This window comes from Toxotes jaculatrix, chromosome 19 (genome assembly GCF_017976425.1).
Source record: "Toxotes jaculatrix isolate fToxJac2 chromosome 19, fToxJac2.pri, whole genome shotgun sequence".
Classification (NCBI taxonomy): domain Eukaryota; kingdom Metazoa; phylum Chordata; class Actinopteri; family Toxotidae; genus Toxotes; species Toxotes jaculatrix.
The window spans coordinates 5,458,816-5,486,298 of record NC_054412.1 but is presented as its reverse complement, the minus strand read 5'-3'; the positions used below and the strand labels follow the sequence as shown (position 1 = coordinate 5,486,298).

The window sequence follows — 27,483 nt, the reverse complement described above, 5'->3', positions numbered from 1 at the left end:
GGTGATTGACAGCTTCCAGTCAAGCTCAGACATCACATCCTCTCTTAAAAATACTCTCACACACATGCAAACACCCAATCAATCCCGCACACACAGCATACATAAAAGCTCTGCATCGTGACATTTGCCATATAATAAACTAATAATGTGTTTTATCTGCCTCGTCCATTAAACCTACTGTGTGGAGTAGTAACAGCCCCCAGGAGTGTATTCTGCAAATAGCGTGACTTTTTTTTTTTTTTTTGATTCGGAAGTGAATAAAATCAACTGAAATAGAAAGTAAACCCATTATTCTTTCTTTTACAAGGTAGAAAAATGGGCCTTTGATATCTGTCCTTGAATGGCTAAAATGCCAGAATTTCAGAAGGAGTGGAGAAGAGCACCTTCCCATTAGAATAACACTGGACTGAAGATTAAAATGATTTTTGTTTTTTAAACTTTAATAGAATAAAACAACTGACTCTTTCTTCCTTACTTTCTGTGTGTCTTTGTTTGCATTTTGTGTATTTTTGTGTATTTGTGTGTACTTGTGTGTGCAGAGCATCATCCCATAGAATATGCCATAGATGGGACCAACCGTTGGTGGCAGAGTCCCTCCATCAAGAATGGGATGGAGTACCACTTTGTGACTATCACACTGGACTTGAAACAGGTACGTACATGGGCCCATTAAGCCTACTACTACTGTTATTTCAGCAGTGCTGGAATTAGTTAAACCAACTTTGCTATTAATCATTTCATAAGCATGTTCGTCACTGTTTAAATAATGGTTTTCCATTTCTGATTTGGAAAACTTGGCAACGATCGAGTGGTTGAGGGGCTGTGTACTGGCCTGGGATGATTTAGGACATCTAGCGTAGTTTAGAAGTGTGATGAAACAGATTAGCCTGCCTGATTATAATAATATAGATGTCATGAGAATAAAACTAATGAATGTGAGAGACTTCAGTTTATGAGGTCTTGGTTAATTAAGAGAAGTCAGTCAAAAAATTGCTCAAACGGTTAAAAGCAGATTAATTTTAGATTAATAATAAAAAAGCTAATATTCTAGAAAAATGTGCTGATATAATGATGAAAACAATGCAAAGCCCAAGTAACATAAATGGCAATAGCTTCTTATACATCTCATATAAATGAATATTGCCTGAGCAGAATGTTCTGTTCACAAGTTTTCCTTTAACTTAAGCACATTTTTGTGGATCTCAGTGGACTGAGGCTTGTACTTTGCTGTTGTTTGAATCTGGGTTAAGATATTTGTCTCTCCCCCATCTCTCCTCGCTCTCCTCACAATGTACTGCAGAGATGCCTTGAAATGCACCTAACAACTAAAAGAAAAGAGTTATAAAAGGGGTCTGGGAAAAAAATGATAATGGAGCAACAGCAAGGGGAAATGGAGACGACATATAAAGAAATAGGATGAAGAAAATAAAATGAGAGAAATGAACAGGACACAACACAGAAGAGAGATTTATCTGATAAGATGGTTGATAATAAGGTCAAATGCTGGGACAGTACATCGGTCCCATTTTATAGACATTTGTCTCCACAATACAAACATTTTAATTTTCTGTATTTCCAAATAATGCAAAGCATGTTTATTTTAATCCTATATATGTCCAGCGTTAAGTCTGAGACAGTGAAAATCTCTTTCCTCCATTATTTTTTAAAACTCTTTTTATTCTTTATTAACGACCTAAACACACTCAAAACATACAATATTACTCACTGACAATCAAGACCTGTTGTATGTAACAGAAATAAATTTGTTGCAGTTAGTGTGTTAAAGTTAACAAAAAATTGTAATAAAACAAACTTTGAGTTCTATCTTTGAGATTCGAATACTAAACTTGAACTTTGGAGCATTTCAGGTCAGTCTCATATGGAACTAAACTGAATTTAGAGGCAGAAAGAGAGAATGGAAAATAGTAGACGACCCTGTGGTGTGATGTTATTTGCTTTTTTTTTTTTTTTTTGCCAACCATCTCAGAGAATATAATTATGTTTCTGGACAGGAAGTAGAACAGCAGCCATCTTGACATGCTAATGACTCCAGGCCCATCAATCACACCTTTCACCACTGTGGTGTGGCTGCTGAATATAAACATAGTCCTAAATGGTCACACACAAACACACACAGACACATGCAGACACATTTTCACACCTGTCACTGGAGCAGCACGGCCGGTGAATACATCTGACTGGTTATGCACCCACATACACTCCCTCACACTCCCTCACTTTTGACCTTAATATTAGTGTGTGGAGCAGGTGACTGACATGTACACACACGCACACACATTATTCTGGCTCTTAGCTACTTTGATAAAGAAACTCTCCTAGAGATGCACAGCAAAATGAATGAAAAAATGATTATAACCACTGACAGCTGGATAAGAAACAGAACTATGTGATAGTGTGAAAAAAAATCACTCTCAATTGGTCACAGGCAGGTTTTTTTTAAAAGCTTTTTAATACCAGTGTGCTTTTTCTCAATGACTGCCTACGGATCCCACTCAGCTCTAACAGTCATCTTCATATAATGGCCGTGTTTGATGTGTTCATAGCATTGTATTATGTGTATTTATTTCAGTGCAAAAGCTGTCCATCTTACTATAAAGTAGCAATTGTAAAGGTTTTCGTCTGGCTAAATGCTCCTCTGTTATTGTCCAACAGTCATATTTCCTTCAGGATTAACACGTCACTGAAGTGATGAAATCTAATTTCTCTTAAAACAAGTGAAAAATCACCCATTTGGATGGCTAATGAGGGTGTTTATGTACCTGGCAGTGAAACCTGTCACCTTGTGGGAGATGTGAATGTGCTGAGGGCATTTTGAGAACATGAAGTACAAGAATGGACACTGGGACCCTTTTAATTTAATAATATCAGTACCAAAAGGGCACTAAGGGACTAGTTCACTATAAACCGTACCACAACCGTACGCCTTTCACGCCAGCTATTGCAATGTCAATACGGCTGTCTCCCTGAAATGTGTCATGTCATGTCATGTCATCATCTGCCACTTATCTGGGTCCAGGGGGCAACTGCTGCCCAGTCCACAATGCACTGAAGTTCTACGGCACCTCCCAACTACCAACTGAGCTAACCGGGCGGCCTCTGAAATGTGTTTAAACCACAATTCAGTTCACTCCCATTCAGGAAGCAAAAAACTGCAATATTCAAAATTTGTTTATTTATAAAATATTTGGACGTGAGACGGCCTTTACAGCCAGTTTCACTGGAAGAGAGTGTACATGATCTTTCCTTCGTCAAGTAACTCTGTTCATTACTTCAGTCAGTTTTGCGTTGGTTCGTGTAATGGCAGATCGACCTCACGCCTGATTTGGAGTGATTGACTGTATTCTCACTGCCGTTAATGTTTGTCTGAACTTGCGCACGCTTCATTATTTTGTGTGTGTATATGTGTGTGAGTCTCGATCACTCCAACGAAAAGCTATTTACCCTCCAGTGCGCTGAATTTCCCTCGCGACCACAGTCATCTCACTCAGAAAATGACAGTGGGCTTGTGTGTTTGTGTGTGTGTGTGTGTGTGTGTTTGTGTGTGTGTGGTTATCGCCTGTGACATCACAATCCTCATTTCCTCTCTTGTTATTGCAGAGCCTCTCTGGACGGAAAGACTAAGTAATGAGAAAGAGTGGGAGCTGAGGCTCCGTGTGTGCCACAGTGTGTGTGTGTGTGTGTGTGTGTGTGTGTGTGTGTGTGTGTGTGTGTGTGTGTGTGTGTGTGTGTGTGTGTGTGTGTGTGTGTGTGTGTGTGTGTGTGTGTGAGAGAGAGACAGAGACAGAGAGACAGTTGATGTCTGTGTATGTGTTCTTTATCATTTTTAGATGGGTTCTTGAATTCTAATTGTCCATGCACATGCTTTTGACTTCACTATACACTGAAGAGACCTGTTGAAGAGGGTTGGGAACTGTTGCTGACTTTGTCAGAGCTTAGTTCCTAAGTTCTGGTTATTTTTACAGTTTAATTTACAGGTTTTTTTTATTTTAAATGGTAAGTCTTTTAGTTTTTCTCATTATATATTGGGCCGTTATAGCTCCAGTCTTGCTATATTAAACAAAAGGTTTTCCAGCCGTGTGTCTCCAAAGTATGAAGTCTTGTGTTGCTGTAGGCTTAGGCATTACAATGCATATAGATTAAGAAATTACCAGTAGATATATTAGGACTCCTTTACCATCAGGGGTTAAAAACTTGCCTCGCCATGGCAACTATCTTTTATCAGCTTCAGACGGGATTCAGTTAAATTATGGTTATTATGGAAATGCAGCGGCCACTTTGATTCATGGACATTTTGATTGACATGGTCAAATCATGCAGTGGCTCTGCTGTCTGGGGGCGGGGCGAGAACCTGGCAGAGTGATCAGGGTCCTGAAAGAGGCTGTCAACGAAAGTGCTTTCATTACCCACAGCTCTTAAATACCTCAATATATAGACATACACACAAACACACACACACACACACAGAGTACCATAAATGCTTAGCGGTACGTCACATGCAAAATTGCTGCTTTGAATTCCCCAAGAACTCATGCGCATGCACACACACGAAGCTGGAAATTATTTTTGTCACTACTAGATTAAACAGAGATAACTGACCTTTCTGTCTCCAGCTCTGAGGGGGCAGTTAGAAAAGGTTTTTAAAGAAAGGTGCAGTTATATTGGTGGGGGGTGGGGGTGATGATTTCACAGGTCCTTTTATAACCCAGTGTGTTCTTTAATGTGATTTGAGATTTCTATTGTTATGCTGGTTCTCCTACAGGGAAACTCGCCCTTCTCCTGTCTTCAGTGTTGTAAAGTTGAAGGTGTTAGTTAAAGTTTTACATTCTTGTGTTATTCTGCTCTTGACTTAATCTTGGCTCACAGCTTCGGATCCTTCCGAACACAGAAGGGAATCCCAAGCTAATTCAATGTAACATCAGACTCTCAGACTTAAAAATGTTCTCACTTGAATTGTCTAGAATCTAAACTTCGCCTACAAACCACAACTGTGGTGAGTTTTATAAGGCAAACATTAAAAAGCCACTGTCAAGTACTCAGGTGTTTGACATAAATCCACAGAGACCAATGATACTGATGATGTGTATTTCTACTTATTTACTGTTATTTGAATATCCAGGTTATTGAATATTTTCAGCTTTGAATCAACTCTGAATCATCAAAGTCCAATTTACCACAGTCTACAGCCAATGTCCCTGTCAAAGACACCTTAATAAGACAGATGCTGGAGCCCACCAGTTCTTGAAATCAGTCGTTATAAAGAGTCATTGAGCCTTTACCTACCACAGTTAAAGCTTTGTGACATACTGTAAATGCTTGAAAGAAAATGGCATATCCAGCTTATAGGAGACATTATGTGTCTTAAACAGCATTTCCTATCATAAAAAGTCATGGGAAACATACCTCAAACTTAATACAGCCCAACTAATGGCTAGATAAAAACTTTTTCTTTACTTTTAACTATATACAACAATTAAGAGGCACATGAGAATGATATATGGTCACAGCTTTTACTGCCAGAAAAAATATCTTTATTCATAACAGAGAGAACATAAATGAAACATCTGCTGTACCCACTGAAACTTGGTTGGTCTAATGTTTGACAGTAGCTCAGGCCAAAACAAGAATGTGGGAGCGATTGCAGCATCTGGCGTTTTGTGCAGACTAAAGCCTGTTTAAAAAGCTTAAGGCCAAATTACAACCAAGTCTGTGAGCGAGCGTGTTAGTGTGTTATATTTGTGTGTGTAAGTGCGCTTTGGGCATTTCAGACAGAGGAGCAGACTTAAAGAGAATGGATTTCAATTGGCTTTTACACACCAGGCCATTTCTCACTTTTATCCAGAGGCTGTTGTCTGTATATGCTACACTCCGATGCAGCCTCTCCACTGTTTAAACCAATGTGGAAAAACACAATAATTTGTCTGTTTTTTTTTTTTTATATTTCATATTATTTTCTCTGCAATTCAGTCAAATATCGAACTCTATTCTAATGTATTTTCTCCAGAGCTGTCAAGAGACAGTCATTCAGAATCTCTCTCCAAATTGTTTTTAGTGGCAGCTCAGTGGAAAAGCAGAGTGATCTTGCGATGAAATGACTCTGTGGCTCCAGTGAATATCTTCTGCTTGTTTGCCTGCACTAAGTTTGGCAGTCAGGGATGCTGGATGATTCACACTTATTTAGAACGGGGCCAAAAGCTACTTTATTAGTCCAGTGAGATGTTAACACATTTTCATTTGAAGTGACAGTAAATTTTAACGAGTCTGCATACCAGTTCTGTTACTCTGACGGCATATCCACTTGTGTGTCTGCATGTCTGAAGCCAAAACACAAAAGAATTGAGTTTCCGATTTTTTTTTTTTTTTTTATGGTCATTGTTTTTAATTCTTTGTGTCTCATTTTTATCTTAATCCACTTTGTTCCTGATCAGTCTTTTGTGATTTCTGTGTGCAAATCCAGCTATAATTGGCTGGGTTGCTAACTGGAATTGGAGTTTGATGCCAGTTTATCAGGCCAGAGAGATTTCAACACGATTCCATGTGAATGGCCGGTAAACACCAGCTGTTCAGTGAAACTGCTGTCACTGTATGTCCAAATCACGTTGAGACAAAATGGATTTTTCATAGTCCATTTAATTGTAAGCAACCCAGCCATACTGGACACAGGGCTTAAATGGACTGATTGAACATTTTAGGTGCTCATTTGGCTGTTTCGCTCAAATGTCTGCCAAAAATCATTCCCTTGCATGTCATGACTATTTCCGGTCAAAAATGTAAGATGGCTGCAATAAAATGCTTGAGAACCCTCTGGAAGTGAGCATCGATTTGTGTGTTTTGACTGTTAAAATCACTTGTGAGATGTACAAATAGGAGACAATTGTCATATAGCCTTTATAGACTTGTGAGAGATTAATTTGCCTCTACTCCTCTGCAATCTCAACACCCCAGCCTGAAGTAATGTGAAATGTAAAAATGTGCAAACTGAGTCAGTGGTTTATTTTAGAATCACATGATTATTCATAAATACAAAAACAAAGTACAATTACAAAAGAGACTACATAATTTCATCTGGGGATAAATGAGTCACTGACTGTTTCACCCTTTAACAACTTTAAAACACTCCAGCTAAACTTTTAGCTCTTTTTCTTCGAGCGTGCAGATCTGCTGTGTGATTTCCTTTGAGATGAAACTAGTGCTCAAAAGAGAGAAATTAATGTTTGATACTTTTTTGTGTTTCATGGCATAAACCCACCATTTGTGCATTAACCAGCTGGCACTCTGCTTTTTTCCTGTGTAGACAGAGAACTCCTTTGCATTTAGCCAAACAATTTCATTTTACAGTGCACTATATTTGCAGTTAATTAGTAATATTTCTGTCTAATCCTGCTACTTGGCTTCCTGAGCAATTGCTACCAAACAAGCATTTTTAAGCTCAGTTTGCCTGCTCGTTAACAGACTGGTCACTGAAAATGTCAATTCAGATACTAAATGGTCTCGTCTTTATTCTTCAGTACCACTTCTAACATGACGCCATCTTTCAGTTGGCTTGTAAACCACAGATATCAGTTCAAGTTTTGTTATCATTATTGTCATTATTATTATATCCAGTGATTTGCCTCATTCTATCTTGCATTAACAACGTCTTACATTGAACCTGATGAAACTTGCAGACAGCCTGTTAGTTTGAGTTCATAGTTTAGGCTGCAGTACAAAAGAAAAAAAAAAAAAAAATCTAGCCAATTAGATTTTATACCGAAGGCGGTTATGATGTGTTCATGATTTGAACTCGCCATAAACTTAGCTATCTGACATTAAATGTCATGGATGCAAGATAAACATTTATTTACCAGCTATGTGATTTCTGCGGGGACGGTTACTCGTGTGTTTATTTGTTGATGCTGTGTTGAGCTTTAGAGGCAAAAAAAAAATCCCTCGTCTGATCCGCTTCTGATCAAAACATAGAATATGACACACTGCAGCCCTCTACACACATGCGCGCACACACACACACACACACACACACACACACACACACACTGCATTAGTTAGCTGTGTTCGTCTATGTTTAGCTGCTGGAGCTGCCGAGCTGTCCCAAAGCTGTCACTATATTACAAGCTACTGCTAAGAGCTCCCTTACACACACACACACTCACACACACACACACACACACACTCACATATAACTTACACACACCATCCCATCCTCGGTGTGAATACAGGTAACAGTGACTCTTTGTAGGGGGTTTGAATGACTGCTATAAGGTTACCCTGAAATACACTTGGTCACAAACACACACACACACACGGTAGCTTTCTCCTCATTCTAATTGCTGCAATGTGACACTGCTTTCCACATCACGAGAAGAAAGAGAGAGATACTCGCAGAGAGAATGGATGGGGTGAAAGACGGGGTGGTGAAGAGAGACGGGGAGTCAGCGTTTGACCTACATCCACTGTTTGTGGCTGTCTGTCTATTTATTTGGTGATAAAACTGAAGGAAAGTCAGTCTAAACAAAAATCATTGTATTTTCTTGAAAGACAAATAAAAACATGCAAATAAAAATCAGATAAAACCTTCTGTATGCAGCCCTCACATGTCATGGAGGCAACTGCCACCCAGCCCACAATGCACCAAAGTCCTATGGCACCTCCCACAGGTGGTGGGTCCATGGGAGGTGGTGCCGCCCAGAGTGGGGCTCAAACCCACGACCCAGAGAGTTTGAGTCTCGTGCTCTACCAACTGAGCTAACCAGGCGGTCAGCCCTCATGTTTTTATTTACTTAACAGAATATAAAGAAGTCTTTTGAGTTTCCTCTCCAGAAGATCCATGTATTTGCTTTGTTGAAAACTTAAAAAAAAAAAAAACCAAACATACTGATGCAAACATGGATCAGAGAATGTTACTGTATATTGATAGTGAACTGAATTTAGGGTGGCTTTCCCCTTTGCTTCACTCCCAAACAAGTTCATCTTCCACCACAGCTTTTTCAAAATTTGCTAACAGTTGTTAGGTCTGTTATAAAGGCGCATAGAAACTTAGCATTCCAATGAAGAAAAAAATGGTTTTTAATTCGTTTTGTCGTCTCTGTCTCTCTGTGTTTGTGTGTTTCAAGGTTTTTCAGATCGCCTATGTGATCATAAAGGCAGCCAACTCACCTCGCCCGGGTAGGCATTCTGCTTCATAATTTGTATTTAGACAACCACACACTGTTTCAGGTGTTAACATTACTGCTTTGATTATACAGTAAAACAATGACTATGTGATTAAAGTGCAAGCTTCAGATTTATTTTCAGCCTTTGTCCTAGGAACAGTTAAATACAGTAATTACAGCCATTTGAGCAAATGGTTGTCCCGCAGAGAATCCACAACTAATCTGAACGATTAAGATTCAATTCAATAAAATGCATTTTACTCTAATCTTATAAATGTTGATGTGCAGACATTTCATAAAGTGAAATTGTGGAAATAGTATTGGACTACAAGTTCAATGCTTTTAACCAGATGTCACAAAATGTCAGAGTAGTTAGATTCTTGTTTCATATCATCTGTAAAAGAACACGATCATGTCCTCATACAAAGTGTAGTCCACAAGAGCAACGGTAAAAAGAGTACAATACTGTAGAAACCAGACAGGACCAGCTTTTATGCATCAGCTAATGATAATTTTTAAGTTTTAAATCGAAAAAAACAAAACAACTGATAGTTGCATGGTGCAGGTTAAAGTTCATATGTACTCTGTTTGCTGCCATCTGATTTCCTTATTTAGTTTTTCCATTAACTGGACTCCCTTCACTTTGCATGGAATCAGTCCAAGAGTTGGAATATCATAGTTTGCCCCAAGTTATTGATAAATGTGTGGGACTGAATGTTCTATCAATTTTCTATGTATTTTAAGTAGGATGACCTAAACACAGGCTTGGATGTCCATCAGTATTGTTATTGATCTTTTACACATCATACATTTTCATCGTTATTTTCCTCGCCAATATTCTTGTCCGCAGGTAACTGGATCCTTGAGCGTTCAATAGACGGTGTGACCTTTGAACCCTGGCAGTACTACGCCATCACAGACACGGAGTGTCTGACACGATTCAACATTAATCCACGGACAGGCCCTCCATCTTACACCAGAGATGATGAAGTTATCTGCACATCCTTTTATTCAAAGATTCACCCTCTGGAGAACGGAGAGGTAACGCGTTTAGCTGTAGAAGCTGTTAAATTGCCTCTGTGGTTGCGTTGGGTTTGGGTGGTGCCAGTGGGTTGGGCTAACTCAGGCTGGAATGAGTCAAGTTTGTTAGGGACCTAGGATTAGGTTGGGAAAAGTTTGACTGCATGAGTAGAGCACAATGAGTTGGAGTGTTCTGCGTCTTCTTTAATTGCGCTGAGAGACTTAATTTAGTTGGACCGAGTTTTGGTTTGGTCAGCTTCTAGGTAAACTTGGCTTAGGTCTCAGAGGGGTGAGTAGGGTTAAATTGGGTTAGGCTGTATTGAATTTGGTTAAACTGTGTTAAAATTGCTATGTTGACATGGGTTACTAAAAACAATGCCTGCAGAGTGTTGATTTTAATACAACATTGTGCACTTGGCACAGATTTGACCTCAGTGATGTGCCTTAAGCTCTTCTGGTTTTTTTCTTCTTTTGTTTTTTAGATAGGTGTAAGAAAGAACAAATTCGACTTTTAAACACAAACATGTACCACTCAGCATTGTCGCCTCAGCAGGATAAAACTGAAAAGTAGATCAGAGATTATTTTCTAAAAAGTTGGCATGTTTCTTTTCAAATGTCTGCAGCTCTTGGTGTAATTTTAGTCACTGATAGGAAATTGAGGTTCTGATTTATTGAAAACACACTCACGCTGACACACACACGTGCACACCACTGTTTACTGTTATGTTGCTTTGATCAGCTGTGTGTGTGCGATTGCACCCAGAAAGAACAGAGGGGCAAGCCTGCTATAACTGACGTTAATGAAGAGAAAGAGGACCGTAGAACACACACACACACACTTAAATACACACACACACACACACACACACACACTACAGTGAAAATAAACTAATCACACATCTACATCTCCCACACAGGCCTCTAATTGTAGATGACTGTCTGAACATGTGTACACATTTACATGGGTGCTGGTGTGTGAGCTTGCGCATGCCTGCATGCATGTGTGTTACATGTGTGTCTTCTTGTGTGTTTGTACTCTGTGTGTGTCTGCGTCCTGCGGGGGAGCGCTAGAGGGGGTGCGAGCTGGGAGATGTCAAGAGCTGCAAGTAACGACGGAGGTGTCTGAATGTGTGTGTGTGTGTGTGTGTACTTCATGTGTGGGTCTTGGTGTGTCCTTCTGAGTGTAGATGTGTGTGTGTGTGGTTGACAGCTCCCTAGCCGTCTGATCACAGTGAAACCATAATGAGTCGTAGGCGATGTGTCACAGCATCGCACACACATTCACAATGACACCCCACCACTCATCACACACACACACAGACGCGCGCATGTGCCCGTGGACGCACAGACACACACAACCATCTCCGTCGTCACTTCCAAGTGTGCAGCTTACACCCATCAAGTGTTCCCCCTTGACAAACACACACATGCAAGTGCACACACACGCACACACAGACACAGACACACACGGTCAGCCCACTCTGAAAGACTTTTTTCTACATGCCAAATGTTGCTTTTGGCCACATTAGTGAGACAGACAGATGGACAGTCGGACAGGCAGGCAGACAGAACCTCACACTCCTCATTATGTGGCTGCTTGTTGATTATTGGTGATACAGAATATAAATTCATGCCTGTTCTTTTTCTTCTAAACCGATTTAAAGGTAGAGCCAGGGCAGTTACAACACACAATGTCAGTTTCTTTGGTAGACAAAATGAAAATGTCTGCCAGTGTCCATGTTGTGAGGTGCTGCAGAAAAGTGACAGACTCTGTGCATAGAATCCTCATTTTGCATCGTGGTAATCATGAACTGTGCCTCATAAATAATTGCCTTATATCAGGACATCTTTGCCCCTTATCCCATATTTAATCAGTCAGTTGCTGCAAAACAGTGCTGCTAGTTTCCAGCAGCATTTTAGTAGAGCAGCTAGAAGGATGAGGCATCTTAATACCTTATCCTTACTGTGTATTATTTAAAAGCGTTGTATGAGTTTAGCTCCCCCTAAAGTTACCTGAGCAGATGGTATGTTCCAGTTATATTATCATCTAATTAAATCCACCTTAATATGAATACTGAAAACAAATGACACCATGGTTTGAGGTTGTTGTTTGGCTGTATTTTAAAGTCTTGACTTTTTAAATTTAAGGACAAATGTGCCTCAAACACTGCTTCCTGTTTTAAACAAAAAACAACAAAAAAAAAAGGTTGCTGCTAATCCCCCTTCTTCCGATCTGTTTATATTTGTTTGCTCTTTGGATTCGCCACAGAGGCTTCTCACTCGTTCTACCATCTGCCACTACAAGGAACTAAAAAGCACCTTTAATGTTTGTCTTAGCACAGTGTCTTAGTTCGACTGCTGCTGTTACATGCCAGTACCTATCTGTCTCTCTGGCTATAGATTCACACGTCTTTGATCAATGGCCGTCCAAGTGCAGATGACCCCTCCCCGACCCTGCTGAACTTCACTTCTGCCCGCTACATCAGGTTGGTGTTTCAGCGAATCAGAACGCTGAACGCCGACCTCATGACTCTGACTCTCCACGACCCCAAAGATGTTGATCCCATTGTGACAAGACGGGTGAGGCTCCACATGAACATACAGCACTTTCTCTTCTTTTCTCTTCTGTTCTTTTTCAAGAAATGAAATATCTTTAATTTATAATAATAATATCCTGTGTTCTTATTTCTTGTTTTTTCTTCATTCACAACTTTCATTGCTAAATTAAAAAAAGAAAGGAAGAAAGTTTATTGTAACCATGAGATTACTTAAATGTGAGGAACTGTTAAGAAAACGTGTCATAGCGGTGAGATTCCCACGAATGCTGTAACCTCAGCAAACCAGAAATCGACAGGTTATCAAATCAACCTTAAGTAGATTGTTCTGTATAAAATGATATGTAACTGGTGGAGTGTAGCCAACACAGGCAGCGCTATTGTTCAACACATCACCAGATGTGGTGTCAGAGACATCTTTTCTCAGGTCAGGACATCCCGTTTTCAAGTGTAATCTCCCTTGAGATAAGAGCGCAGGATATTGCTCCAGTAATGCCTCTTAATGTGTTAATATGGTCATTAACACTGTAGTACTCATAATAACGTGCTGGCTCTTGCTCACTCTTTCTCTTCAGTACTACTATTCCATTAAGGACATCTCAGTTGGAGGGATGTGTATCTGTTACGGCCACGCTAAAGCCTGCCCACTCAACACTGTTACAAAGGTAAAATACTTAACTCTCTGTTTTTCTTTCTCAGTCCACTTAACAATACCACCAAGGGTAATGGAGCTCCTCCATACTGTTGAACATGAGCAAAGAGCACCCTCAGGCATAGGCTTTTTATCTACTGCCTTATATCAGACTTTTTTTTTCATGTCCTTTTTTTTGTGTGTGTAGTTGTGTGTGTGTGTGTATGTATGTATGTGTGGGGGTGTGTGTGTGTGTCTGCAGGGGACACAGGTGACACAGTGAAACGTTGTCTCCCATGTCACTTCAAACAGAGGAGTGTTTGATACCAGACACCTGATCTTTCTTCTCTCTCACCGCACACACACACACACACACACACACACACACAGTCTTCTGTCCTGAGGCTGAACCATGAAGTCTAACTCAGATGTGACACTGGTGTCTGGTCCCTTGGTGATGATGTCATTGACAATAACTGATGTCACCGGTGTGTAAAGAGCTCCGGTTTCTTCTTCCTCTTCACATTTCTTCTAATTTCAAAAGGCCATATGAAAGAGGTGTGTGCACAAAGCATTTTCCTAACTCTAATACAGTCACTGGTTTCTTTACGAAATTCATCTACTGCATTTCAGACTTTCTGAACTGTTTTCAAAGTGGTGCATGGTTTCCGGGCTCAAATATAAGACTATGATATAGTATTTGGTCCAGTAGATTAATTAATTTTTAAACATGTTTCTATTTGGGTGTTATATAATTAGTCATATATTATCAACTACATTCAACTTTATCTACCTGTGATTTTGTAGAGGTTAAATCTAAACCCTCTGTTCCCACGAGACATTTAGGTCTTTTACTTTGATACAAGTTCATCCATCTCTGTAGCAAAGCTGTGGGCAGACGTTCAGAAAGCAGAAAAGGTGGAGACCTCTGAGATGATTTGTTGATGATTGTCTACAGAACATTTGTTCAGATGCATGCTCAGCACAAAGGAAGCCTGAAGCCAGAGTTGTTGCGTTGTGTGTGGGATAAAAGGGGCAAATTCACTTGTGCCAGCAAATCCAAACTTGGCTCTAGCTGTGCTATTGTACTACTCTCCTCTCAGTTAAATCTGGCACACTCTCCACATCAACCAATTTACAGAAAGTCCTAAATTGAATTACTGAAGCTCGAAGTTGGCAAGTTTCCTGCTACATTCTGCTTTGACTGTGTTTAGTTTTGAATTTATTTCTCTCCTGAGGGAGTGATAGTGAACCCATTTGCTACCGACTGACAATCTGGAAAGTGAACCAAGTTCTTTTATTGCAGTTGGCTCTCCTGTGATTACACTGTTGTTTGGTAGGCTTTCAATAGGTCACGCATATCGGTAATTACCTGCTTGCAGCCCTCCATTCTCACGTTCATGTTATGTTATGTCCAGATGCCACATGATGTTAACAAAGACGACAAGTTACTAACCCACCCATGACCACAATAACAAATTCTTAGTTTATGACATTGAAAATGAATACTCACACTATTAAATTTTTTACTTGTGTATCTCAGTGTAGAATCACATATTTCAGTTTTCAAATTACAACCTTGTTGTGGTCAGTACATCCTGATATCACTGTTACTGTGGGTGTGGTTGCACATTCAGGACCACAAACTAACAACCAAAAAAAAAAATGTGTGTGTGTGTGTGTGTGTGTATTATCTTGGTGATAAGTTACTCTCTAAACCTGACATTGCTCCCAGTTGTACGTGGGGTTGATCTAAATGAGTGTCAAGCCAGAGCCTGACGCGTAGTCCTTTTTTCTTTATCAGGAACTGGACAGATTGCGACTGCGTTTCACACTCCGTGACTTTAGCCTCCAGCTCTCAGGCGTGTTTATTTAAACACATTCGCTCATGTCTGTTTAATTGACAAATCTGTGAAACTTAGCTCTGCAATGTTAATATGTATCTTCCATGTATTTGTGTGTGTGTATGTAGAAGTTTAGCTGTGAATGTGAACACAACACATGTGGGGAGAGCTGTGACCGTTGTTGCCCTGGTTACCACCAGCAGCCCTGGATGGCAGGAACCTTCCTCACTCGACATATCTGTGAACGTAAGAAAAACAAATTGCGTGCTTAAACTACACACAAGTGAGCAACAATCCATTCACAACACTATTCCTACCAAAAGTCCCTTATCAAACTTCCCCCATTTGAAAATGTTCTTTTGTTACAGTAGATGCTGATACATTTATTGTAATTTAGTATATGTAACCACACACCACACGCTAATTGGTAATACGGCTGTAATATCACTACAGCACACCTACAGGCTTTGCAGAATTAAACTCTTAAGCAGCGCACAAAAATTTTCATTCTTTCCGGCCAATCAGGATCAGTCTGTGATGTAAGACTATATGAAGCCATCAAAAGTCACGTTTGCATCCATTAACCTTCATCAGCTGTGGAGCAGCAGAGCAGTGAGGTTAGAGGCTTCCACCTGTCATCATAAAACTAGGGTTACAACATGTAATCTTCATTTTATTTCACGCGGGCTACACCTTCTAACAGGCTCTGTCGTCTTGGTGGCCTGATAACTGCTTCCTCTGCCTTGACACTGACACAGCAAGACAAGACGTTAAAAGCCCTCGCTGGCACTATAGTAGAGGAAGCACCCGTGGCAGATTCAGCCCATTCAGGACAGCACCGGAGTCTCCCTGTACAGCAGAACAACCCATTCTTGCTGGATTTGAAGGGATGCAGCATTATAATTACTGTGAAAGGTGATCTAAAGCAGGGGATAGAAAACCTGCTTCACAGTGTATCAGTGCCAACTCTGAGAATGAGCCTGAAATCTGCTGAAGATAAAAGTGGCCTTTGCACAGATTTCCACCAAACAGACCAGCGAACACTGACATACTTGACTGACATACAGTGGGTGGAGGGTCTGTCATAGATTCTCATAGATTTGTGATGGTTTATGGCATTTCAGGTATAAACCAACCATTATTGGAGATATGATATGAACACACGTATCTTTAATACCACATTTCATGTACCAGTAAGACCAAATTTAGAACAGAACACCTCAGAGGCACATATCTGAGATCCTTGTTCTGTAGGACCTTTTGAATCATGTCCACTATCAGATTGCATCTGGGAAAGCTGGGAGAGTCCAGAACAAGTTCCTCTTTCCCATCAGTGTTAGGTGCAGAATCAACAGGATGTGTGAAACAGTTTTTGAGCCATGAAAGTAAGGTTGTCTAAATAAAAGAAGAGCCTCATGGCCTGCAGTTGCAACTGTTTGTTGTAGGAGACTTTTCCCTAGAGCAAAAGTTCAAATCCAAGTTTATCTTCAAAATTCCAAAGCAGACACTTTGCTCTTATTTGTGAATTTAGTTGTTAAGCTTAGTAGGAAACAGGGCTAATGCCAGGCTCCCCACTAACCACCGTAAGAAATGGACAAGATAAGCGAAGGCAAAGACCGACTTTTTCTCTCTGGAACAGATGAGATAAACGCTGCTCATGGTCACTGTGTGAACCTTAGGGTACTGTCTTCAAAACAGGATTGGATGTTTTTCTAAACCCTTATGTGGAAGAAGTAAATGGATTCAAAAATCATCCCTCTTTGCGTCATGCTCAGTATTTGGAGGGAGAAGGTGGGGGCGGGTCTCAACAATCCCAGCAAACTCAGTTCTGCAGCACTGAGTTTTTATGTGTGTGCTTGTTTTCAGAGTGCAACTGCCATGGCAAGGCAGAGGAGTGCTACTTTAATCAGACGGTAGCAGACTTATCACTCAGCCTGGACATCCACGGCAAATACAGAGGGGGTGGGGTTTGCATTGGTTGTCGTGACAACACTGCAGGCATCAACTGTCAGACCTGCGTCCCTGGATACTACAGACCTGTCGGGGTACGACACATGCATGCACATGCATCTCTGTGAATTTGAAATTCATCACAATTAAGTGAATGTGAACTGTATTTAAAAATGTCTGCCTTCTTCCCCCGGCCAGGTGAGAGCTGAGGAGGAGAACCCTTGCATCCCCTGCTCATGCGACCCACATGGTTCTGCCAGCCAATCATGTGTCGCAGATTCAAGCCAGGCTACGCCCAGTATGGATAAATACTTTACCTTTTTGTTCTTTCTAACCTGTCCCAATGTCTGTCTTTGTCTCTGTCTTTTGCGTCTTGAAATATACATAATTTCAATCCCTCAGCAGACACACGTACAGAGGTTTAGTGTGAATGCAAGCACACGTTTCACATTTTAATTCATTCTGAAGTGGTACTTCACTAACTCCAACATTTCATTAGTTCAGTCCAGCTTGATTTCCTGTGGGGTTGGGGTTAGTCAAGTTCAGCTGTGTTCTGTGCACAGAGACTTCTGTTATTGAAAACTGTCTTTGGTGGAACAGAACAACTATTTATATTAGAGATAATTTTACTCCCCTTTGTGTTTTTACTGTTTTTATATCTAGAAAGTGAAGTTATTTTAGGTGCAGCCACTTCAAAGAGATACCCATTCTTCCACTCGCACTGTTTTTTTTTTTTCAATGTGTGTCTGTGTGTGTGTGTGTGTTTGTTTGATTGACAGCCCAGCCAGCAGGGTCATGCCGGTGTAAGGAGGGTTTTGGGGGCCTGCATTGCGACAGGTGAGAGACACGCACGCATACACACACACACACATACAGAAAGAGATAGAGACACATTGTGACAGGTGAGCAGAACCTTTCAGCTGTTGTCTGTTCCAATTAGTGTTTGGAAATTGCCAAAAAGTTTCCATTAAAATCTTTGATGATATTTATTACGCTTGGTTTTATACCTTACATTATGTAAAGAGGTCACTGATTAAATGGCCATTGTATAAATGCAAGACATGCTGTTTCTTTTTTCAGATATTTTGATTAGCTGGTTTTATTTGACTGCAACTTGAATGTTATTTCTTTAATAACATCTTTGACGTACTTGAATCCCTAATGGTCCTGAACACAGCCTGAGATCATCAAGAAAACTCTTGTCATTCTAAATATCAGAATAAGTCCACTTGTGAATCAAAAGAAATACATACAAGAGGAAAAGCTTTCAGTCTCACCAGAAAATCTGTCAACAAGGTGCTTCATCTTAATTTGTTGATCAGCTGTTGTGTTATCATTATGTTTCATTGCTTTAATTGCTTGTTGTATTATCCTCTTTCCCACTGGAACGAACTTCCCTGTGGATATCATTCGGGTTTAATGTAATCCAGTCTAAAAGCTGATACAACTTTTCCTCCAACTTTTTAATGACCTGCCCCCAGATAGCCAGCAGCACGAGCTTCGTCTTTAAAATCACTTCTTAAAATGCGCTTTAATGGACTTGCTTCGGTTCACTTTCTCTGTTAATTAGGAAGTTGTTTCTTTGTATAGTTTCCGTGAGATTGTACATACGTACACGTCACATATGGTGAAAGGTCAGATGTTTGCCACAAACTAAACGTTCAGTGACTGAATCAGACCAGGATGGACGCAGAGGCTGTTAGGCAAATTGGCCCCCTGACCTTCTGCTTATGGGACGACGTCTCATCACCTTCATCTTTATTATTGTTATTAAACTCATTTGTCTCCAGGTGTGCTGTTGGTTATATGGGCTACCCGTTCTGTGAGCGCTGTAACTGCAGTGTGGAAGGCAGCACAAACGATGACCCATGCATAACACCCTGCGTGTGCAAGGTACCCACACACACACAGACTTATATGCACACAAATAATGACAAGTACTCTCCGCTAACCTTTCTAACCCTGTCATCATTATCTTCACCACATTAACACTGCAATAACATGGCTTGTGCCCATAACGTCAGTTTGAGGGCAGCCCATAAACTTTGCTGCATCTTTCATCTCTCTCCCTCTCTCTCTCTCTCTCTCTCTCTCTCTCTCTGTCCCTTTCTCTGTCTTTATCGTCTCATGCAGGAAAATGTAGAGGGAGAAAACTGCGACCGCTGTAAGCTGGGATTCTACAATCTCCAAGCTGACAATCGACGTGGCTGCGAAAAGTGCTCCTGTATGGGCGTTGCCAGTCAGTGCACTGCCTCCACCTGGACCTATCAGAATGTAGGCACCTACTGTATACACACACACCTGTTCTCTGTCAGGCAACCAGGATGTCTGTTAATTTGACTTATAGATATAAACATCACCACAAAGTTTTTATTTGAAACAAATACATGTGTTTCCTGTAAGATGACAAAACATCACATTCACTTTAGCACATCTGTTCAGCCATGGTGGCTGTTGTTGCTTATTGCTAACAATGGAGTGGTTCTTCTTTTTAATTTATACAAACCACAGATTTTTCTCCTGAGTGTTACCAGACTCCAAAGGCCAGCTATGAGTACAGGACACAAATTGTAGTGCTTGCTTTTTGTAGTGTGTTTACCCTTTTGGCCCAGTCATACCAGCATTTATAAAAAGGCAAATTTCAGAGCAGAATAAATTTAGTGGAATTGCTGCAATAAACAGATCTACTTGCAGGGGTGAAGAAGGTCTGTTTGAATCTTTTGTGTCAAGTCCAACTTTGGTGAACTCTTAACACAAATCTTGCTATTTTTTTCATCAACATTAAATAGCCCTGACTGTGCTGACCTCTCAGAGAGCTCGACAGCCCAAAACAGAGGGGGCTATCACGACCTTTCACTGTGGCTGTACTGCACTTTTACATAACCTTTCTGTGCTGGAGTATCCACTGTTCCACAAGAGGCATGTTTTTTTAGACGTGAGACGGGAGTTATTTCTTTGCTCGTATGCTTGTATGTTCAAGAATCAGATTTTTATGTATTTGACATGATGTGTCAACTTATTGTTCAGCTAGCATCCATTTTACCTTGCCCGCTAAGAGATACTGAGCTGATACTGCGTTTGTGACTGGCTAACCCTGGCTAAATCACCATCTACAGCTGTTTACTAGCTCGTCCTGTGTCTGTATCCTGTATTTGCTATTGCACTTTACAATATTTAGAGCCAAACTTATCATATCTGCTCCTGTTGTTTCTATGATCCTCCCTTAAATACATACGGATGTAGGGAAGAGATTCCCCACACTGATTGTCCCAAAAGATGTTTTTCAGATGACGGGCAAACTGCTCTTCCACACTAGTGCTTTTTGATAGATATCCTGCAGGCACAGAATGCATCAGACACAAGGTGAAAAATTATAAATTAATCTGGCCTTGAATTTTTAGAATAGCAAATGTTCAAGGCATCTGGAATTGAATAAAACCGAATCATTGTTATACCAGTGTGCAGTAGTGAGTAGCAGTAGGGTATTAAGTGTAAAAGCAAAGATAAATCTTTACCAAATAATCATTTTAGAGGTGGGTGTGTGGATGGAGCACAGTTGAGGTGAAGGCACAGGAGAATTGTTAAAACGAGGCGGAGAGAAGGGAGGGGGGAGAAAGAGAAGAGGACAAGAGTGGAAAGGAGAAGGGTGGAGACAAGAGAAAGAGGCAAGGAGGAGGAGAGAGGTGAAAAGAGGAAAACAGTTTTTGACTGACAGGCGGGTTGGGAGAGGAGGGGAGAGGAGACGTTGACAGGATGACAGCTCTGATTTAGACACCGATTGTGTGTGTGTGTGTGTGTGTGTGTGCGCGTGTGTGTGTGCGTGTTTGTGTGTGTTGGGGGGGTGTGTGTGTGTTCAAAAGGGGAAGCCAAGGTCAGGTTAATTGCAACGACAGATGTGTGTCTGGCTGTCTCTCTTTCACACACACACACACACACACACACACACACACACACACACACACACACACACACACACACACACACACACACACACACACAATCCTTCTGGAGTTGAGGAAAAAAAAAAACCTCTCCTTCTAGGTGTCAGTTGTAAGACTTCCTGGCTGACATGTGACAGATGTACAAAACCTTTAAACATATCTTGAGTTTTACATTTTTGTTGATACAACCTCTCGTTTTGATCAGTGGGGCCTGTTTAAACATCCTTAAATATAGAATTTTGAGAAGGCAATTGCTATACTGGCCTCACACTAACAACTTACGTTTCGCTATAGATGTAAATATTTCACATCACTGACATTTTTCCAAGCAGTTTTGTTTTATTTGGGAACCTGCAAAAACAAGATTTATGGAAACACTTGGAAACATTGACCCCTTGCTGTTAATTCTAAATAATCCGTTAGAATCTAAACCAATTGATGTAATGATTTTAAATAGTGATGATGTGTGTTGTTCATTTCATGAATATATAACTTTAGGAGACTAATTTGCTGAACAGCCTTCAGTCTTCTTTCTCAGAAGGCAGATTGTAGGGTCTGAAGATACAGGGTGTTTTAGTGTATGCAACAAAGTCGGTAACCTTGACTTGACTTAAAAAAAATACTGACCTGCCAAGTGTTTAAGAATGTTAATTCTGAGAAACTGACACTAGTCTCCTTTCTGTCAGAGAAACTTACTGGTCAGGGGGATCCTTCATTGTTGAAATGTTTATACACTTACTTTGCAGAATAGGTCTTGCTCCTGAGGGCGCTGCCCGGTGAACCCAAGCGGTATTGCAGGATTCAGTAGGGAGAGCACTAAATCCCAGATGGCTTTACAGAACAGACCCCAGTCATCATTGAGATACTGGACACACAATGTGCACAAAGAAATAGATTCCAAGTTTGGTTCTAGAACAGTGGAAGGGAGCAGCAAAGCAGAATCATCAGCTGGGCTTTACTGTATGAGTCAAGCTTGTCAGATTATAAAGTCCCTCTGCACTGAACACGACTGGTGACTTGCTTTAATATGTTTCCTGTCAGAAGCTACTGATCTGCTGACAGTGAGCAACTTCTGTGCTTGGATAGTAGTAATCTGATGCTTTATTTAAGCATGACGGTCATCTCTGTTTGAACTGTTGGAAAATTTGCGCTTAAATCTTTTTCAAACATTCACGTGAACTATTTTCCTGATTACTACATTTCAACAGTCTGTATCTCTGCATTCAGTGAAAGTGAGGCGCAGTGGTGCTGCTGAAAATGTGCCATAACAAAAACTCTGAAAGACGAAATTTGAAAGCTAACTACATGTTGAAAGCGGCAGATTTTCTGCAGCAGAGGAAAGGGTCCAATCTTTCCTAAAAAATTTTTTGTGATTTTCTTTATATTACGCTGGACAATTTCTGGGTGTTCAGTTTTAAACAGCAATTTCACATAAAGTTTCTTTGTGTATTTTGAAAGAATAAAAAAAAAAAGTTGTTTTCACAAGAGATTGAGGTAAAATTTGATCTTTAACTTTTTCCCAAATGTTGATTTTGTAGGAGACCACACTGACAGGCTGGCACCTGGTTGGAGACACAGGAGGGAGAGTATGGTCTGTGCACAGACAGACACCTCCATATCTGAGCGTCCGACACTCAGACGTAGTGAATGATCTCGGCTCCGCCTACTACTGGAACGCACCTGGACTGTACCTGGGAAACAAGGTTAGATTCAGACACATACACATACAGTGTTATTTATGTAACACCTGTCTAAATATGATGTGATTTGCTCCGAAGTGCGAAACAGAAATGTTTTAAACATTTACTTTGAGACAATAATGCTTTCCCATTTACAAAACTTTTACCACTGAGCAAGACAAGACACAATTTTACTAGGATAAGACTGTTATGGAACTATAGGTAAGGTATGAATAAAAATTCCCATATACACAATAAAAACACACATTGTAGTAACAGCAAGACAGCTGTGCAGTTTTCTTCTGTGTTCCTGTCTGATTACACTGTAATCTGATGTGTGACCTGACTGTCTATTAGTCCTTTCACTTTCAGGTTACAGCATTAACATTTCCTGCCATTTTACAGTCTAATGATAGCTTTGGCAGACAAATATGTAAAAGCAGACATGAGGCTACAGCATTAGGACAGGCTTGAATATATAAACAGATTTTTATTTTTTTTTTGATCATCTAAAAAAAAAAAAAAATATCCCCTGGTTGTAAGTCTGGTGAGAATGTATCCTGCTGGGATGTTCACCTCCCTCCCATCCCTGCTCCTCTGGATCAGCCTCTGCTAATGTCGACTGTTTGAATTTGTGCTGCGGTTTTCTGTGGCCACGATTAGACTTTATCACTTCAGCTGGCAAATAGCTGCAATCCATGTTTCTGAAGTCGAGTTGTTGCCCTACTACAACAACAGACTGACTGTGATGTTTGTCTGGGTGTCATGGCTTAGAGGGATATACCACTGAATTTCATTATTTTGCACCCTGCAGGCCTGGCTTGTCATCTCACTTCTTTGTCTGAACCTCTATTCCTCCCTCCCTCCCTCTAACCATCCCTCCATCCCTGCTTCTTTTCATTGGTCTGCTCCTCCAACTCTCACTCCGTCTCTCCAGGACTCCCATTTTTCACCTCCCTGTTCCTAAATCATCTCCCTCTACTTACCCCCAGCTCTCTTCTCTCTCTTTCTGTATCTCTCTCACTTTGTGTCTCTCAGGGTAAACAGTGTTTCGCCTGTTGAACTCGATAATCAACTGTTTTTCTCTTAGCGCACACACACACACACAAACACACGCTCCTACACATGCGCACACACAAACAGAGGCAGATATTCTCATTCAAACACATACACACACACACTCCGAGGCCTATATAAGTCAGATAATGATGTGTTTTGGAGGCATTAGGGACAGCAGAGCAGAACCAAATGCCTCCATACACGTGAAACAAACAAATTACCACTCCGTGCATGTGTGTGTGCGTGTGTGCATGTGTGTGTGATCGCCAGGAGCCGTGTGCGAGTACTGTATGAAAAAGCGATTCTTTGCTTCAGTCTCTGATCGTGTTACAGAGATAGATGCTATGTGACTTGACTATGCGGCTCGTTCACATGCACGCTCTGGTCTGTCATGTTAGCGTGTGTCATTGGAAGTGACAGGCTGTGTGTGTAATGACAAGCTAGCAGTGCATATATGCGTATAAATGTGTGTGTGATAATATTCTTAGTTCTCGTGCACGACCTCCTGCTTTGTTAATGCCAAGAATGCTCATTGGCTTGCCAGCACGCTCTGTGGGATGCTCATTGGTCCAGAAGCATGTTCCAGTGATGCTCATTGGGTATTTTATTGCCCATGTTTGTCCAGGGACGGCTTATTCTCAAGGATAGCCACCGCTACCATGAAAGCCTGCGCTATTAAAATAATATTTTTTACAATTTTTCTGGGTTATTTCGCAGTCAAGGGCAGATAAGTTGGGTTTTAGTGACGACTTCATGTTTTTAATAAGCATTCGGTGACTCCTCTATTTTACAAGACAAAGCCAGAAGAGACTCTTTTGAGTAAAGTGAGACTCAAAAGTTTTCTCATCCAGGGTGGCTTAAAAGTTGAGTTTAAATATTCTCACCTCAGGGTCCTGATCTACAACAGCAGGTCAAATGGAGGTTTCTCCGAATGTCAGTTTGATTTTAAGGTGACATTAAAAGCACATTTTTGTTGTTTCATTAGAGATTGTTGGTTGTCTAAGTGTTTTTTTTTTTTTGAGCAGTAAACTGGTCAAAATTAAATGTTAATGAATGTCAGCATCGTTTAAACCATATTTCTAACATGCTACGAAAGCTGTCAAATCCTGACCTCCTTGAATCCATCTTGTACCCAGATACACAAACAGATTCACATTCAAGACAGATGAAAGCTTCAAAAACAAAAACAAAAAAGTGCTCATCATTTGGAGAAAAAAAGCCTGACAGAGATGGACAGAAAGAGAGAGTACTGGGAGATTGAGGCAGGGAGATAAAGGGATGATGGATGAACATGGAGAGAACATCCTTTGCTGACAGCTGATGAAAGAAAGCTCAAAACATACTGAAACTTGACAAACACACACAACTCAGCTTGTGTTGCATTTCGCCTTAACTCCTGCTTATAACTCTGCCTCCATATTCCCTAACTTTATGTAACCATTTTTCAGCTTCCTTGTCTTCTGTACTGTCCTGTAAAGAAGCAATAAAAAATAATAATCCAGAAAAGTGGTGAAGTGTACAAGAAGAACATCACCCTTTACCAAGCTGCTGAGCTGTGACTCACAAGAGAGAGAGAAATGTGTGTAGAGGAGTTTGTGTATAGTGCCACTCCTAATCTGGTCTTGATTGCTCTAGATGGATCTGCCCCAAACCCCCCCTCCTCAACTAACCCACCTTTGTTTTTTCACTTACATGGCTGGAAAAGTACCTTTACATTAATCACAGTGGATTTGATACAGATTCCATCAACCAAATAATTTGGCGTCACGCAAATTTGTGTTCATGGAAACTGTGTGCGCAGAGATCTACACAGCAGTCCCATGTCTCAGAGAAGAGATAGTCATTACACCTGGTTATCTACTTGTAGGAATACAACAGAAATCACTGTAATCCTGTTTCACTGATGCTTTCATGACAAAAACGTAATTAATGTCAAACAAAATATACCTCGCTGTGCATGCCAGCGCTTGATTTGCCGCAACAAGTGTCTTGAAATTAAGACTGTATTTCCTTTATGACATTGTTGTCCTTTACTTTTGTTCTTCTCACCTCTGTGCGATCATGAAACCAGACAATAGCTGTCAACAGGTCTTGGTGTCTGTTAAGATGTGTAATCCATCAGTGGCAAACTGGAGGAGTCCAGCTTTGTGCCGGAAAGCTTCCATTGCACTCTAAATCAATCAGGTCTCATTTCCTGTCAGGTCCAACTGGTTTAAGGCAGTGTTGAGACTGATACAGGCTGATGGTCTTGTGTTTACATACTCATATAATTATCATAGAATTAGCATGATGGTGATACTTAATTTAAATGCCACAGCGGCTGCAACATGCATGTGTGTGTCTGATCCCAGCCTCAGAGGGCGATCAGCACTGAATGTATTGGAAATGGGGTGTCATCTTGCCATTGTTTGTTACTTCAAGTCTGATACACAGCGAGCCGCTGGAGTTGACTTTCAAGAGTCAGCGAGCCGTGGGAGTGCAGAATGATAATTGATTGGCTCTGAGAGGCTGGAGGTAAATGAGCTGCTCTTAGTCATTTTCCTGGATGAGATGTGCACACTGAGTTACAGTACATCTAACCTTCGCTCCTCTGCTACCGACGGTGATAATTATTGTGTCATAGTCAAGCACACAACCACCTCAGAATTCAACAGCGTTGCTTTCTTCTTTTTTTCTTTTCCAAGATGCACAAGCAAGCGCAAGAAGTGTTGTTTCTACTGCAGCACAGCTCACAAATGTCTGTCTGCCATAAAATTTTATGGAGTGAAATGTCTGATATTTGAACTGTAAGTACAAAAAATTGTGGGCCATACCTGTAACCTGAATTGCTTTTTACTTAATCAAGTAGTCTTGACCCAAACCTCACCTTAAGTACATAACAGTGTGTCTATGGGCCTAATCAAGAACGGCATCTGCCCCCTGCAGCCGTCCCCTTCATGCAGTAAAGTGAAAAGACCCCATGAAGTGACCGCTTGTAACCCCAAACATCATCTGAGGGCATACCCCATGCAGAGCACCTTAAGCAAAACAACCGGCTGGCAGCCCAACTCACCAGACTCATTCCAATCTTCCAGCACCCACTCAGGGTTCATATATCCAGTCTGACCCCCAACTAAACACACCCACTCTCTGGAAGCTGCAGAGGAGTACCAAGTCAAGATACAACCAACCACCTGAACTCCACCCAGAAAAAAAAAGAAGTTTCACGGTGCAAATTGTCTGAAACAAGTGTCCTGCCACACTCCAGACCACAAACACACTGTGGCTGTCTCTCCCACTCAGAGCGACTTGGTCCAGAGTAAAATGTTAGCTCCCCCTGCCACTAACATGGGTGATTACACACAGATTCACTTAGCCATTATCCTGGGTGCAACTGCGGTATCAGGTTATTAAACCATATCATTGTACAATGTCGTCTTCAACTCTCTGAGCTCTTTCCAGGAGCGATCCTGGATGCCATGGGCAGCAGACACCCCTATGGACTCAGTGTCTCTCTATACCAGGAAAAAAGTCTGATTGCACACTTTTCCTCAAGGGTACTGCATCCATCTCCCACCAACAGGCATGATGCAGCGCAATCAAAAAAGCCTGCACGGAGAAGGCCCTGAAGATATAGAACCAAACAAGACCATGCTCA

General features: G+C 40.9%; 1 protein-coding gene and 1 non-coding gene across 9 annotated transcripts in view; one reads left to right on the top strand and one right to left on the bottom strand.

Annotated features, from left to right (window-relative positions):
• The window catches only part of lama2 (laminin, alpha 2), a 150,280-nt gene that overhangs the window by 30,732 nt on the left and 92,065 nt on the right, over positions 1-27,483 (top strand). For all 8 annotated transcript variants that reach the window (XM_041064268.1, XM_041064266.1, XM_041064267.1 and 5 more), the window contains exons 3-14: positions 540-652; positions 9,129-9,180; positions 10,018-10,208; positions 12,588-12,767; positions 13,318-13,407; positions 15,346-15,463; positions 17,084-17,262; positions 17,366-17,465; positions 17,947-18,004; positions 18,958-19,060; positions 19,301-19,441; positions 22,647-22,811. In XM_041064268.1, the coding sequence (XP_040920202.1) occupies positions 540-652; positions 9,129-9,180; positions 10,018-10,208; positions 12,588-12,767; positions 13,318-13,407; positions 15,346-15,463; positions 17,084-17,262; positions 17,366-17,465; positions 17,947-18,004; positions 18,958-19,060; positions 19,301-19,441; positions 22,647-22,811 (1,490 nt within the window). The remainder of the gene's footprint in view (positions 1-539; positions 653-9,128; positions 9,181-10,017; positions 10,209-12,587; positions 12,768-13,317; positions 13,408-15,345; positions 15,464-17,083; positions 17,263-17,365; positions 17,466-17,946; positions 18,005-18,957; positions 19,061-19,300; positions 19,442-22,646; positions 22,812-27,483) is intronic.
• trnal-caa lies at positions 8,698-8,770 on the bottom strand. Its single transcript has one exon. It is a non-coding gene; the product is annotated as a tRNA-Leu (tRNA).